This window comes from Melanostigma gelatinosum (assembly GCF_949748355.1).
Source record: "Melanostigma gelatinosum genome assembly, chromosome: 6".
Lineage (NCBI taxonomy): Eukaryota > Metazoa > Chordata > Actinopteri > Perciformes > Zoarcidae > Melanostigma > Melanostigma gelatinosum.
This window is the reverse complement of record NC_136639.1, coordinates 10101909-10118133: the sequence shown is the minus strand read 5'-3', so window position 1 is coordinate 10118133 and position 16225 is coordinate 10101909. Positions and strand designations below refer to the sequence as shown.

General features: G+C 40.6%; 1 protein-coding gene across 2 annotated transcripts; it reads right to left on the bottom strand.

Moving 5' to 3' along the window:
• Positions 1-7933: 7933 nt before the first annotated feature.
• Positions 7934-15104, bottom strand: stx2b (syntaxin 2b). 2 transcript variants are annotated; one of them, XM_079269760.1, is made up of 12 exons: positions 14984-15075; positions 14862-14908; positions 14694-14768; positions 14504-14603; positions 13648-13722; positions 13464-13537; positions 12968-13076; positions 11126-11199; positions 10523-10660; positions 10265-10375; positions 9978-10095; positions 9721-9830 (listed from the first exon to the last, which is right to left on the bottom strand). In XM_079269760.1, the coding sequence occupies exons 2-11, from the start codon at positions 14886-14888 to the stop codon at positions 10000-10002; spliced, it is 879 nt and encodes a 292-aa protein (XP_079125886.1). In that variant the 5' UTR covers positions 14889-14908; positions 14984-15075; the 3' UTR covers positions 9721-9830; positions 9978-9999. The 2 variants fall into 2 exon arrangements, with proteins under 2 accessions (XP_079125887.1, XP_079125886.1); XM_079269761.1 differs by lacking the exon at positions 9978-10095 and having other exon boundaries at positions 7934-9830; positions 14862-15104.
• Between the last annotated feature and the right edge of the window lie 1121 nt (positions 15105-16225).

The window sequence follows — 16225 nt, the reverse complement described above, 5'->3', positions numbered from 1 at the left end:
GTTGCTACATGTGTGCGATAACCTAAGACTACATTTCAATCATTGTAGCCGCTAAGTCTAAAAACACGAAGACATGATGATCCTTATCCCTCCAGCAGCAGCAGCAGCAGCACAGGGATCCTGCAGCAGAGGCAGCACAACAATTATTCGCTCAGAAAAACACACACACACACACACACACACACACACACACACACACACACACACACACACACACACACACACACACACACACACACACACACACACACACACACACACACACACACACACACACACACACGCGGCTTGACAGCAGACAGTACATGGTACAGTACCTTAGCAGCAGCAGTTAAAGGGCCGATGCAGAGGCAGGTGTTTCCTACTGTGTTGGAAGGACAGAAAAACAGCAGAACGAGGACGATGGCTTTGGCAGCTCTGTAGCATAAAATGGTTCATCAGTGCACGACAGAAAGAGGCACAGCCAGGCAGCGCAGGGAGAGAGAGCGAGAGACAGAGAGAGAGACAGACAGAGAGACAGACAGAGAGAGAGAGAGACAGAGAGAGACAGAGAGAGAGAGACACAGCCAGCGAGCATCCCTCAGCTCACACTACCGTGACTGTGCAGCAGAGCACACACACACACCAACACGCCCCCTTTCTCTCTCTCTCTCTCTCTCACTTTCTCTCTCACACACGCACACACACGCTTAGTCACACAGACACAGGCACGCAGGGGTGCAGAGGCAGAGCAGTGCGCAGCAGCACTGAGCAGCGCTCCTTCTCCAGGATGTCTTTTGTCTTCCTTAATCAGAATTGGTCATTCTCTGTCCTATCCTCAGCAGTCACAGACAATCCTGTCAATAAAGCCTTCCAGCCACGTGCTCCATCGTACCGCCTGCCCACCTCACCACCACTGATGAGCAGCCATGATTGAAGCTGGCAAGGTCATGTGAGGTTCTCTGGCGTCCCCCTTGGTCTTTGCTCACAGTTTTGTTGCAGTTATTTTTTCCTTTATTTTTTTTTGCAAGCTGATACAGGGACTCAGCCTAGCCTCGTCATGGGTCATTATGCCACAGAGGCTATACCTGGAGGCTGAGCTTGACAAACCATCACTCACTAAAGGGTGGTCCAGACCAATCAGCTATCACAAACAGCGCTACACTGCTACCATCCAATCACAGATCAGGGAATCAAGTGCAGAAGGGGATTAAAGGGGATTATTTGGGCCATCCTGGGTTTTTTTCACTGTAGGGAGATGAAAAGGAGCAGCTCCGCAGCATGTGCAGTGTGGCTGCCCTCCGTGGCTGACAGCGGTGCTGCACTCTGTTGTGGGAGAAGGGCAGAGGAGGAGCAGCGCCCAAAACAGATATGCTTTGCTCAGCGTGGATGCCTAGCAACCACAGCATCTCCTTACCTCTGTTTCGAGCAGGGGTCTCAAACTCATTTTCACTGCGGGCCACATCAGCATCACGGTCGCCCTCAAAGGGCCGGTTGTAAATGTAAGACTGTGTAAATGTAACTACTCCTAACATATTGGTAAATAACTGTCTCTGCATTTGATTATTGTTTCTTCAAGTGTAAAAAATATTGTACATGTAGTTATATAAATGTAAACATATATTTAAGCACATTTCTGTTATTATAACTTAAATCCTTTTAATTGAGGGTTAAGAAACCCACATTACTCTATCAAAGATCAAACTATTGAATAAAATAAAAGAAAAGAAAGACAAATATCAAACAAGTTATTACAACAACTTTGTTCAAAGCTTAAAAAAAGTTTTACTTTTTTCTTTTTTTTTTTTGCTGGCGGATTTTTTTTGCTGGCGGAACTGTGTTTATGACTCTCTTTTTATTCCATTATTTATGAATGGAGAAGTCATGAATGACCTACAAATATGAAAGTGTCCCCATGAAGGAGGATAATGTAGTCCTTCATTTCTAGGTCTATTTCATTCGTATCCGCCCGTGGCTATGTGCTTTCAACGTTTGGGTCAAGGGGAGAAGAAAAATGACTGCCGGAAACATTTTAATAAAATCATTAAACTGTTGACATCAAATAATGTCTGAGCCAAGTGGAATCAAGGCTTTCTGACTCTTCAATAGGGAGGGCAGCGCTTTGTTCGGTGCTGGTCTTGCGTTCATTTTATTTATTTTTTAAATAATGATTCAGAGGATGCCTGCCTGCCTTAGAATGTTAAAGGGAAGCAAAGCCGTTCAGACAGCTGTCAGAGGATGTCAGAAGGCCGACCAGGAGCTCCAGGCCTGCCTTAACTCAGCCGGCTGAGACACGTTTGGAGGTGTGAACAACTGTTTTGACATTCCCTTTTGTGAAGGGTTCTGCAGATTAACAAAACACTGTGTGAGGTGCAGCAACAACAACAATAACAACAACAGGTAACTCATACATCGAGAGGCGGCGAATAAAGAGGAATGAAGAACAGCGACACTGATGTCGTGCGGATAAATATTGATGCAGTCACACAAGATTTACACGATATCTTGAAAAGAAAGAATATAGTTGGTGTATGTTGGCCAAACAGGAAGAGACCATCGTTGTACAAAATAGTCTGAAGACCAAAATCTCAGATAGTATCTACCGTAGTCTCATTGGGATAATGATATGTACCAATATAAAACCTCCTGCTGAGTTCAAATCCATATTTTTCCCATCCCAAATCAGGGCACAGCCTCTGTGGCCACAGACCAGTGAGTGGCACTGACTTCACACAAACTTCCTTGTATAGCAGGTCCAGTTCTGCCTCCTGGTGTTTGCCTGCAGAGTGAACTGCTGATGCCGTCAGTTCACTCTGCTTGCACGCCAACACGCCTCTTGTTTCTACATGTACAAGTACCAATAAGAACTTTCCTCTTGAATCTAATTGTACACAGTGTGGGATTTTGTAGACACCAAACAGAGGACATTGTGGAGGATGTGTCAGTGTCACAACATAATACTAGTCAACTTATACAATCATGCTTTGCATATAGCTAGGAGGATAATCAGTAATTTTCCATCAAATAACTTCCCAAAACTAACGTATGGTACACAGAAACTACCTCAGTTCCACTCTGGAAGATGGTTGTACTGCATCCCAGTCAGCACAGTTCAACAGTTTCCTCCCCACTGCTGTGTCCTCAACCTACACCGTAAAACATCACACAGGAATTTTGTGGAGTCAAAAAATAATTTTCTCATTAATATACGTTTAATTGATTGAAAAAATAAGTCTAAAATGATTTATTGTGAAGGGAAGTGTTGAGTTCAATTAATGTACTGCTGAGAGTTAGCTCAACTCATTCAAATCAATGTCAAAAGAAACATGAAGATTACATAAAACTTTTATATTATTCCAAGGGAATAATTGTGCAGGACATTAGCACATTTCCCAGCATGTATTGTTTGAGAGTTAAAATTCTCCAGAGACATTCTTTTTGTAATTTGGAGATCACAGACATAACTTGTGTCTCTAATATGTGTTAAGATGGTCGTCAATGTAAAAATAACAAAAAGCAATGCTACTTCTATGAAGGTGTCCTAATTCTGTCCGTACCCATGTGCACTTATTTAATATTTATAGTCAACAATTCCATATGGTGACTTTTGTCATATCTGGTACAACTCTTCAAATTGAGTTTTAAAAATTATCATTGAAAAAAAAAGAATCTCAGAGTATCATAATGTAGCATAATCAAATCTGTGATATTGACAATAGAAAAAAACATGTTTGAACATATTTAGTCGAAAGTTAATCTGCATTTGTTCAAAAGACATTTTATACTTAACAATATGTGTTTGGATAACTCCAGCCAAACATCTGCACCCACACAACAAACAATGATCTTGTTTTATTTACTCTGTTTCAATATAAATGCAGAGTGAGAGGAGCCATAAGCCATGACTAGCACCATGAGTGTCTTCGGACCAATTTAGCTGTGGTTCGATTGATATCAGTCGTAGAAAAACTGAATTAATATTTGGATCTCAGAACTAAACTAGAGGTAAAGTAGAGATGATGGAACATTTTTCTTCATAATGCGCCACTGCACCTCAAGAGCAGTAGGTATCGTGACATAAAATATCTTAAAATTAAAATTCCTGAATATAATCGAGAAATGTTTCTTGATTCAAGTATATGCATAACACATTCTAGTTTTACTTGATCACCACAATCAAATTACATCGAATTTACTTGTAAATTTACAAAAAATAAGTTAATACAAAGACTAGACGTGTTTGATCCACATAATATGATGTCAATTGTTCCCTTAATGTTTTTAAATGGATCAAGCAGGACATTGGTATTAGTGATATTTCAAATGTGTGTCCGTTTGACTGAACAGTTGTTGATTGAACTTAATATCAAGAGTTCAGTGAATTAACTCCTAAAATTACGTTAATTTGCTTATTCTAGTTAAGTTCAGTGAACTGCAGCAGCAGGGGAACGAGCTTTTAAGTTGAACCAGCTTGAAATAATTCACAGTGTGCCCTTCTAAAATCCACCACCCATTTCCACATCCCAAGCAGGTTCTCACATCGTCTCATACACACAGAATACAAAAATACACAACACTCTGTGATATAAGATACTCTATTTACCAACCCAGCTGCCTTTAGCACATCTGGAGAATAATTGTATTTCATTTTGTATCAATGGATTTCTGCACTATCGATGCTTGAACAACAACTTAAACCTGACTCTTAATCTCTATTGTATATACAGGAATGCCATGCCAGTAGTTAAATGCCACGACAATTAACGATAAGAGAAATGTCACTATACGATTATCTTACTCCACAACTCCATGTCCGTCCTTGTGGTGTATAGTGTTTACTTTCCACCTGACATTCATATTCTTTTAAACCGCATCTTGTAAGTCATATAATGGTTATTAAGTTATTAAAAATATAGTATATAATAGGTTTTCCACAAATATAAGCATATGTATTTAGGTGTGGGTATGCACTGATATAAACTAATGCAAAATAAAATGCCCAAATGGAATTAATTTGTAGGAAATGTCAAATTATAGGTTATATTTAGTAAAATGCATATTACATAATGACATGTTGGGTAATCCCTTTGCAAACAAGCAAATGCCACTTACAGTACAGAACATTTACAGCATTACAGCGTCTTGTTTGTTTGCTTGCTAAATAAAGAAGAGATGAAAATACATTCACTGAGTGCCACATATGGTTTCATCCGTTAATGTTGAGCCTTGGTGACGGTAAAGAGTCTTGGCTGCATGCAGGCTGAGGTCAGATTATGGCTACAGGCATCAACAAGTGCTGATCCCGCCAGTGTCCAGACACGGACGAATCAAAGCGTATTCATCGAGAGCTTTACGATCCAACACACAGGCAATCAGCACACAGCGCTCACCTTATCTGTGCCTCTCGTCCGGCTGTTCTTCTTTGCTGTGGCTAACCTCTGTCTCTGGCTCCACGCTACTTCCCACTGCGACTGTTTCAGGAGTTTCTCCACCTTGCAAGTCTTCTGACAACCCATTGTCCCCTGGCACATAGAAACTGATGTCAAGCTAAGTCACGCATCAATCACATAACATCTCAATAATACATTCCCTGTTTTTTACAAGCCATAACCTACCATGACAGAATGGCTTGCATGCTTCCCCAAATGCGTGTCATGGTCAGCAGTGCCGGTTGATGTCATAACTCCAGCATGTTCGGATTATAAATATCTGTATTCAGCAGAGTTACATAATAATGGATGTTGGATTATTGTTAGTACACACAGACAGAAAAGATGGCACAGCTGCCACAGGAAATACATAAAACGACAAAACCATCTCAAATTGAATTTTGTTGATCAACAAAAAACAGACAAGAACTGCATGTAAGAAATGTACTGTGTATTTAGAGGATAAGTGTATTTCCTCTGAAAGAACCTTGTGTTGTCAGTTTTCATTGATGACATTTAAAAGATTATTGTATCACATGCACATGGAGATAAAAACAGTTTTTACAGTATCACTGTAGAAACGACAAGTGTAGGTTTTATTTTGTTTTTCTGAATCTACACAATTTTTTTTATGTATTTCTCGTTAAAACATCATATTAAAAAGGTAAGAAGACATTTTGATTACAATCCGACTGGAGTTCAATTCAATTTTTCATTGTACATGAAATTGTGATTCACAGTAGCTGTGGACTATAATTCCACTACAGACTAATAATACTAATAATACAAAATCAAACAGATTTGTTTAATATTTTACGACCCACCTTTGATGCAGGATAAGCCGGGCTCCAGCAGAAATGAGGCAGCAATTAAAATGTCCAGTGGTCCGGTCATCACTGACAGTACAGTCTCCACTGGGTCATCCAGGCCGGCATTCTCCAAAGAAACACTGCAGAAGAGACTGTTTTCCTTCCCTGTCAGCTCCAATTCCAGTTAGACCAAGCACTTTATTGTACTATGCAATTCACTCGCAGAGACATATCTCATACAGTCCACACTGTAACAGAAAAATCTTTCTACATATATCTTTCATCTGTGGCTGAAATGTTGCATCAGTCATGCACACATAAAATAAATGTCGTCTGTGTTTTTTTTCTCTCCTGCAGTTTGTTCACTACTTTTCTGTCTCGCTTCATCAGGCTGCATGGATGACCATAAAAGGAGACTTCTGGAAAGAAAAAACTCAATTCTCTGGTGAATATCTACCATTCATAGCTAACGTTAATTCAGTGTAGCCTACTCTGTTATGAAGAATTCATGTAATTTAATTTAATTGTGTGTTTTTGATAAGACATTGATGAAATGTGTTGTAAGCAGAGCTGGTTCTAAGTAAACGAAGCAGGTTTTCTGGTGTTTTTATTCCTCTTCTACTGTTTGAAAAGTACCGGTTAACCGCTTGTGCATATATCATCTGATAGTGTGATCAGGAAGTGCTTACCGTACATAAGTAATCAACTGGGGACGTTTTTGTACCAAACAGCATTTTCAATTTTACAATAGAAAGCCTCTAAATAAGTTTTTTTCTCATACTCTGACTCAGAAATCTCCACTTAATAACACTAAACGTTCCAGTTTCATTCCTATCTATATTCCGAAGGCTACAGGAGGGTTTGTTATGATTCATTGCCTGATTTATGGAACATTTTATTCCTAAAAACATGGTGAAAATATATATTTTTTTACAGCTGTTGACAGTATTTTCTGATTAATGGAGTGATGTGATAAAAAGATATCTAAAATCTCCTCTGTAAAAAACCTTTGACGATAACATGTAAACAAAATTAAACAATCATTTTCAACCTGCTTTATCCAATGTCCAGAAATACACTAATTAGAATAAACAACCCTCCATACGTCTCAAAATATTATTTCTGAACATTTGTTCTCGTCAAAGCTTCCAACACCTACAGCTGGCCACAGAGATTACTCATCCACATAAACTGCTGTGTCCAAGTTAAATCACAGTTCATAATATCCCTTTTGACATCTCGGACGTCTTGCTCAGTGACCTGAAAACACCCTCACGCACCGATTTTAAGGACATTCGCTATTTCACTCTAAGTGCACCTCTGAAGTTTCCTTTGATCTAATTCAAAGAGAGAAAAGAACTTGCCCTCGGGGGACTTACTTCCACTTTATTCACTAATCTTGTTTGGTTGATTACACGGAAGTCACGCATTTTGTGCAAAGTGCTCATTAGTCCTCAAGTAAACAGCACCCTCTGCTTCTTTCTGTTTTCCTCCATACAAACTGAACCTCCAAATGTTTGGAGTGCTAAAAGAACACAGAAAATAAACTGAATTCTGTCTGACAAATTCAGATGTTTGCAATTTAAAAGTACTCCAGTATTTACGACTAAATAAATTAAACTTCAGCACCTTCAATGTGAAAGGAAATAGACAAACAATGCTCTCTGCAGAGGCTTTTTACTCTTTATCTTTTAATTACATGACTTCAGTATTCTGTTTCAATATAAAATACAATATATAACTTACAAGAATCAAATGTATCAAAATTAAAAATGTGTGCTCTTGAAACAACATAATCCAAGAGTCCTACAATGTAGCGCAACTCTTTTCACAATAAACATTTCAGTCATCACACACCTTGATCGGGATAAATATAATATGTTCAATAAGTTAAGGCTTCATATTAAATGTCAAGGAACTTTTATAAGATTGTTGATTTTGAGTTCTTGAATGAGATGAAGAATGAAATTCGATTGATCTGAAGATATTTCGTCTGATTGACACACAGTTACCGAGAAATGATACAGAGAATATATTTAAAAAATGTTCTATTTCTAAAGGACTCCTGAGCTGTAGGAGCTTTACATTCAATTCACATGAATTACAGGAAATGCATGAAAGGACAAGAGAACATAAGGATCATACACATGAACATGTAAACACAAATTATGCAATTCATTTACAAAGATAATTTAATATCTATATTTAAATGCTTATTCGGTTTCTTGTCAAGAGTAAGATGAGAATATGGATACCACTCTCATGTCTGCATGCCAAATATGATGCTGCAGCCACTTAGCTTAGCACAAAGACCGGGAACAAAGAGAAACAGCTGGCCTGGCTCTGCCAAAAGATAACAAAATCAGCCTACCACCGTCTCTAAAACTCTCAGACGACCACATTACATCTTGTTTGTTTAATCTGTACACAAACAGAAGTGTAAAAACGACAGATTGTGGATTTACGAAGGCCTATGTGCCAGGAGAAGTGGAAGTCACTGCGCCTGGCCAAGAAATAGTTTGGCATTAAAAACCCCTGTAAACCCGTAACGTGCCATATTTGTTACTTTTGGCAGAGCCAGGCTAGCTGTTTGTCTGTTTCCAGTCTTTATGCTAAGCTAAGCTAGCTACTGCTGGTACAGACATGAGTGGTAATCAATCTTCTTATCGAACTTTCGGCAAGAAGACGAATGAGCTCATTTCCCAAAATGTCCTTCGACAAACGACAAAGAAATATCTGCGAATGATACTTAAAGCTAGTTGGTAATCTTGAGAAACTAGCAAAAGTAGGCTACATTTTTTTTAAATGATCGAACCGAAAAACCCCGCCCAGTGTTGGCAACTCTTTTCCAATGAAAGTAGGTAGCAGCACTCGTTTCAAAAGATGCTAAATTTGCAAGAAAGTCGCCATCACTGACCGCCCTTCCTCCAACGCCACTACCTCAACGTTATCATGAGTGTAAACAATGAACATGCTACTGTTAGTACTCACAGCGGTCAAGCTGGCAGCTTGTGGAAGACCAATGAGTGCACGGGCAGAAAACGCTCAGGCAGCAGGTAGACAGACAGGGAGGTAGCCCGTCCAACCATTACATACTGGTTTCTTTTTTTCATCAGAGAATCTGATTCATTGATTGTTGTCAGGATGCAATGACAATTTCAACAGAAATATCAAAAATAAATTTAAAGAAGATTACCAACCCTACCGTTTACATGAACAAATGCCAGCGATACAGAACCAGCACACCAGTTTTAACATCAGATGTGCTGTCAGCATTCATTATATGACCGCTAAGGGAAAAGGATGTGTGCTGACAGGAGGCTTTGTCCGAGCAACACAGTACAGAATTGCTCCAGGACGGTATATCATGAGGTCTGACGGTGCTGGTGCAGAGTGGATCACACACGGTATACTTACTTCAGCGCGATCCCCTCTGTAATGCTCTTCGATGGTGAATGACTTATTGTTGTCTTACTATGAAGCTGCTCTTTGTTTCATCACTGTACTGGACCTGCATACAGCTGACTGCTGTGACTCACTCAAAGACTCCAACTATTATGATGAGCAAAAGGAGTAACGCTGCGACCACACACATGATAAGGCCGAGGAGTTTCTGTCAAGAAGAGAAGGAAACAGACAAATATTGCATTACATATCCTGTAAACCAGTCAACGGCGAAATGAGTAAATGACTCCCTGGATGTATAGGTGAGTGGATGGATGCGGTGTTTTAGGAATGGAAGCTGTGGATGGTGTGTTACCTCACGCAGTAATCAGTAGTTCTCATACAGGGAGTTTGGTTAGTCCAACAGACAGGCCAACAATTAGAGCAATGACAGCAAGCAGGATCAACAGAGCAAAGGCAATGATGATGTATTTCTGTCAAGGGAAGAAGAGGGTGTTATTTGAACATCAATTAAGAGTAAGGTATCATGAAAACAGGCTATGAACAGATTAATGCAGTCATCTTAAGTGGTCACATGTGACTTTGATATCCTGTATAATTGACATTTACTTGTTTAAAAAGAAGAAGAAAAGAAACGCATACCCTCCGGGATTTCTTCTGGTATCTCACTGCTTTTTTGGTCTCTTCCTTTGCACTGCAAATGTATTCGACTGCATTGGAAACGTTCTTCTCGATGTTGTTAACCATATCGCCCTGTAAATGACAGAATCAGAATATTGTCTCAGTATTAGTAAAGAAGCACAGTGGCTATAAACCATCATAAAGCATAAACTATTCGACGTTGACTAACTAAAGAGTAGAGTTCAGCTATGAACCTCTCCACTTCGATCCAACTGTTACCTGAGTTTCTACCAACATCGCCATGTCCATGAACATCGCATGGAGCTCTCTGATGCTCGACTCCAGACGCATAATGTCCTGATGTCGGGACTCGATCTCGCTCAGGGCTTGACGTGTGATCTGGGAATCAGAAATAATCTGAGGGAGAGAAGGTAAAGTAATTCATCCAAATACACCAAACAAATGCTCAGAGCTGTCTGTGTGTGTATGTGTGTGTGTGTGTGTGTGTGTGTGTGTGTGTGTGTGTCTGTGTGTGTCTGTGTGTGTGTGTGTAAATACAATTTTAAAAACGCCCCAAATGATTTACTCCTCCTCCACCACCACTAGATGGCACTATTAGCTTTTAACCCTGCAACAATAGTACACTATAATAATAATAATAATAATAATAATGCACACCAATCATAACATGCAGCTCAAAGTGCTTTACTCAATAAATAAATCAATAACACAGGTGGGGGACACAAGGAGCGTTAACAAAATAATAAAATCCAGTATAGAGTGCATTACGGTAATCTAGATCTAGGTCAACGGTTTGGCATCCTCCAAAGAGAGGTCGGGTTAAACTCTGTACTGCACAGTGAAGATTAAGAGACAACTTACATCAGATGTGAAGATCGATGGATTTCCACTTTCTAACATGCCCTCTAGTTCTTCATCGGTGGTCACTTTTCCAGCTAAAATAATAAATAGCAGACAATGATTATCCAGCAATGAACAGAACCCACCTCCTGAAGGATGGGTTCAATGCAGAAGTCATAATTTCATGGATCTGTTGATCTATTATTTATCAGATAATATTTGGTTGTGGTTCAAACAGCTGTCTTTGACTATAAAGACTGTTTATCTGACGCATCCTGTTTTAATCAGGGACTTGTGTTCGTCATTCTTGTGGCATGCTTTTAAAAAACATAAAAACTCAACTCTGACATTTAACAGACAAAACTCCAATGTCAAGAATGTAAACAACAAATGCCTGTACAATATATACTGTTGTGTGCTTAATTCCAGGGTAATACATCTGTGTATGAAGCCAGCTGTGTGAGGAGAAGCGACAGCAAAATGTCTCTGTTATCCAGCCAGGAGACACAATGCTAACGTTTCCCCAAGTAGTGAGCGATATCTCTAGATAAGTTAAGACAAATATGAAATAACTGATAATGTGTTTGACGGCGTTAAAGAGAGGCACACTGAGGGTTTCTGTTAAAGTTAAGATGTTTTTAAGAACCAAATGACTGGTGTTTTCATAATACTGAATATCAACATGTGGCAATTAAACGACAAATCTCAGTGGAACAGCTAAAGCATTTATCAGTGGGGGTTGTTTTTGTGCCGATGCATAGAAGTGTCTGAGGAACAAAAGGAAGCCAGCAGCCCTCATAGACAAACAGCTGCTGGAACTCTATAAACAGAAAGCTTTCTTTTTCTGGAGCCATGCCTCCTATTGTACAACACCCTCCCTGGAGAGAGCGATCTCTGCGCTTACTGTATGTCACACACCAATATTGCAATATTCCCCAGAGAGCCAGAGGCAAACACACAGCAAAAACACGCCACCATTACAACACATCACGCAGAGAAGTATCACTTCTGAATGAAGTAAATAAATGGTGCAAGTCCACGACGGCACAGACGGCTTCATGTGGCCGCGTCAAAGGCAGGTGAAGTACTGTTACACTGGCCGCTGAGCACTCTGCCCGTTTCCCAGGGAACACAAACACAACAAGGCGTCTCCAGTATCAGGCTCTCCCGTCTGCAGTGTGGAGAACTAGAGCCGCTCATTAATGCTGGCCGCAGGGACTGCGAGAGACGGTCCTATTCTTTTTTTTTTTTTCACATTGTCTCGTGTTACTCATGTGCATAATACAATACATACACATTCGTTTGTCGCTGTAATTCTGAACAGAGAGGACCGAACATGATGGAAAACACCAAGTTAAAACGAATTGTATGAATACACTTCTATACTCTGCTGCTATTTTACACATCCTAGTAATAATGACTCCACATATTCATTCTGGTTTGTCAGTAACTCTTGCCTTGTATGTGTCTTTGTAGAACCGGTTGGTGCTCTCCTATTCTTTGATCGATCTTACTACTCAAACTACTGCTCATTTAAACTCACAAAGCATTCAAAATCCAGTGTTTGGATGAGATCACTCGTGACTCTGTTTTCTGTCGAAAACCACTTGAAGAAATCTGAAAAAAAAATCCAGCCGTTGCTGCTGGTGTCTGTCTGTCAACACTTAGAGGAAACCGGTGCGGTCTGTTTACAAATTGTGTCCCGAGCAACCAAATTCAAGCCGTTGATGTGTTGACAGAAACAGGAGTATTCCCTGTTTGTAGTCGCAATTTACATTCATTATGATCAAAGGCTACTCTAGAAATACAGTCCATAATTCCTGGCCCTGCGAGGGTTTAGGGGGTGCATTATTGTTCACTTACTTATCTCCAGCTGTCTCTGGATCCTCCCTTTGCTTCTTTCCCGAAAGGACACTTGAGTCTCATTGTACTGGGTCATGGCCTCCACAAACTTCCTGGACAGCACTGTGTGCTGAGGACAAGAGACAACACAGAGGGGGGCAATGAGGGCGTTCGGACTTTTGTGACTAAACAGCCCTGAAAGCAGTGCTGTAAAACATACGTACACTGTTTGAATCAAAGGTACGTTTTAATGGGTCATTCTCTGCGCGGTTCAAAAGTACTTATAAAACAAAAGAAATACAACAAACACATCCTGTAAAATAAAGAATGTGGCAGGTAAATTTGGGAATTTGACAGTGAATAAGTAGAATGTTCCTTATTTGTCTCCAAGGTGGATACACCTTTCCAAAAACATTTCCCTCCTGATGTTTGATGGCAGATGACGATCGTGTGCGAGCAGGATATGTAATATGTGTGTATGTCAGGAGTTGAGCAGCCATCGATCGGTTTTTCCGACCTGCGTTTTCTGGATCCTGAAGTCAACCGAAGATCTGTTCGCTGCGTCGTCTTTGGGCATACTGTGCTCCATGGCTTTAGAGGGACAGAGCGATGACACGTTACACAGCAGCCGACAACATCAGCTTTTGTAATGTGAAGTCAATGAACAAGTGTGATGACAATCAGGTCATAGTTCAACTCACTTTTTAGCTTAGTTCGCACCACGTTGGCATTGCCTTTGATGTCGTTGGTCAGTGCATCCAGTTGGTCCTTTGTTCCTTCACACAAACACAAATAAGAAACTCGTCAGACTTGGTTTACTGAGGAGGAAAAATAATGTCATCCAGCTCATCGCTGCGCCTCGCTCACATGTAAATGTTGGATTTCATCTTGTAACTTGGCAACAATCCTGTGGCAATGTTGCAGAGGTCACACAGCACAAGGCTCTTTGTTTCTCTGCCTGGTGACCGTTTCCACGTCATGGATCTTAAAGCACTGTGCTGTGTTGCATTAAACATAATCACTGATGATGCCATGGCATTGGAAACTGGCTCTTTGTCTTGCAGGGTCCTCAGGCTCACACACTGAACAAAGCCAGGAACTGAGTGCACCGAGTGGTAACACTGTTCTCGCTCTCATGGAGCTTTGAATCATTGGAAATACTTTATAAATGTATCTGATTAGTAAAGGAAAATGTACATAATACACCGGTGCCTGTAAACATCTGCAAATGACAGCATGTTTGAATTCCTGGCTGTTTAAAGGTTCCTGGCAGAACAAGTCGGAGCCTAAACTACAATGGTTTGTGCGTTTTGGGGGGGAAAAGGAGCCGTTTCCTTCACAGGTTTCCGGCCAGGCAGCCATTCATTTACAACGAGGAGGAAAATGTAACAAAGGAAGTGAGACATTTTCACTCTGTGCCTCAAAAGTCAAACTCCAGCAAAGCAGTTGTCAATACAACTGAATGCACAAATGAACCCTTGAAAACAACAAACACGTCACCATTGAGATTCAAATGTTCTCTGTCTTCATCTTAATCCTTTATAAAGACACACTTACTGTCATCTGGGTTGGGTGACGACAGGATCATGCTGTGCATCTTCCTCACCTCCTCCACTTGGTAGGAGACCTTATCAATGAGTCCTCTGACTTCTTCCACCTAAATCAATCAACAAGACAACAGTGTCTTGAATCAACCCAAATCTGTTCCCAAACGTGTGCACATCCTGGAAGTTGCAGTGAAACCCACCCTCCTGAAAAAGCTCTCCATGAAGCCATCTCTGTCCACTGCGACTGTGACATCCTCCTCTGCTCGTGACGTACCCTGTACAGGTGAAACAAAAGGTGTGTGAGTGACTTTTTGTAATGCCAGCACGTTTAAGCTGTTTAAACAGTTAAAGCAAGAACATAGACTCACAGTCAGTTCGGCCAGTCGGTCCTTCATCACACCGATCAGCTCGTCTCCTGCCCAGATAATTCTAGTAAAACATCATCATCCTGTCAAGTCTCCATGTGTAGAGTAACATTGATCCAGCTTACTGTGCACTGGGGTCCAGATTGTCGAGTAATGGAGACGAGAAACACAGCAGGCCAACGTTAGCAGCGTTATCAAGGCGGCAGAAATACGTCGAAAAAGTTTTAATTCTGGCAAAACGGTGTCTACAATACAGTTCTAAAAAAATAAAGACGCTGCAATTAAAGTCTAAAGTGACGGTGTTTCTGGTCTTCACCGTAACAGATCCACGCCAGCTCTCTCTCTCTCTCTCTCTCTCCCGGGATACGCCTCTCCCTCTCTCTCTCTCTCCGCCTCAGGGGGGGGGGGGGGGGGGGGGACTAGTTCCACCCTCAATTCAATGTGATCGGACCATCACGATAAGCAAACTAAATTAATGTAATCCTGTTATGTTTTGGAAGGGCAACAATAAAAAAAAGAAAAGAAAACTTGTTTCCTCCATTAAAAACTAAGTACAACTGCGACGCAGTACATCAGCATTGTGTGGTTGTTGATGTGAAAACTGTGATTTTATCAGATGATAAATATTAGTTTGACAGCAATCCCACCAACAGACAGTTATGTGAGAAGGTTTAATGAATAATCGATAAACACGACTGGGTGGCCACTAATCTGTCGGCAATATAACCACGCGGTGGCGCTGTTTACCTTGCTGTGTACGTTGGCAGCTTGTAATAGGACTGGAAGTGGTTCTGATTACTCCTCTCCACCTGTTGGTTTCCTCCTATCCATCAGTATTTCACTTACGAAAAGTAACACAAGAAAACACCAGATGTGACCCTCGTCTCGTTTGATACATTCTTAAGATTATTTAGTAAAAAAAAAAAACATAATTTAGCCAAGAAAAAAGATTATTTGGTCAAAATAAACGTAATTAAGCAGGCTCACTAAACCCACCAGGTCACTCAAAAAACACAATATTATATTGATGTATTGTAACAATGTATGCTGCAGATACTATATCTGTGCGACTCCAGTCTGGGTCTGCCTGCCTTCCAGAAACAGCGTCCCTGCTGCTCTCATAAATCCGGGGTGTTGTCCCGTAATTTAACCCAATAATCGAAACTACTCATGAGTGCACATATTCATGCGCATCTTTTATCTAAGCAGCATTTCGGATCGCGCAGTTCCGATCTTGATCTCATTCATTCCCTGCGCAATATCCAATTACGCACAAGTGAAATGCCATTTACGCACAGTTCCAACGCCCCTCCTCAGAAGGTCCAAAAATGACATCACGCTTTGCAATTCCCACGTTCAGTCCAACA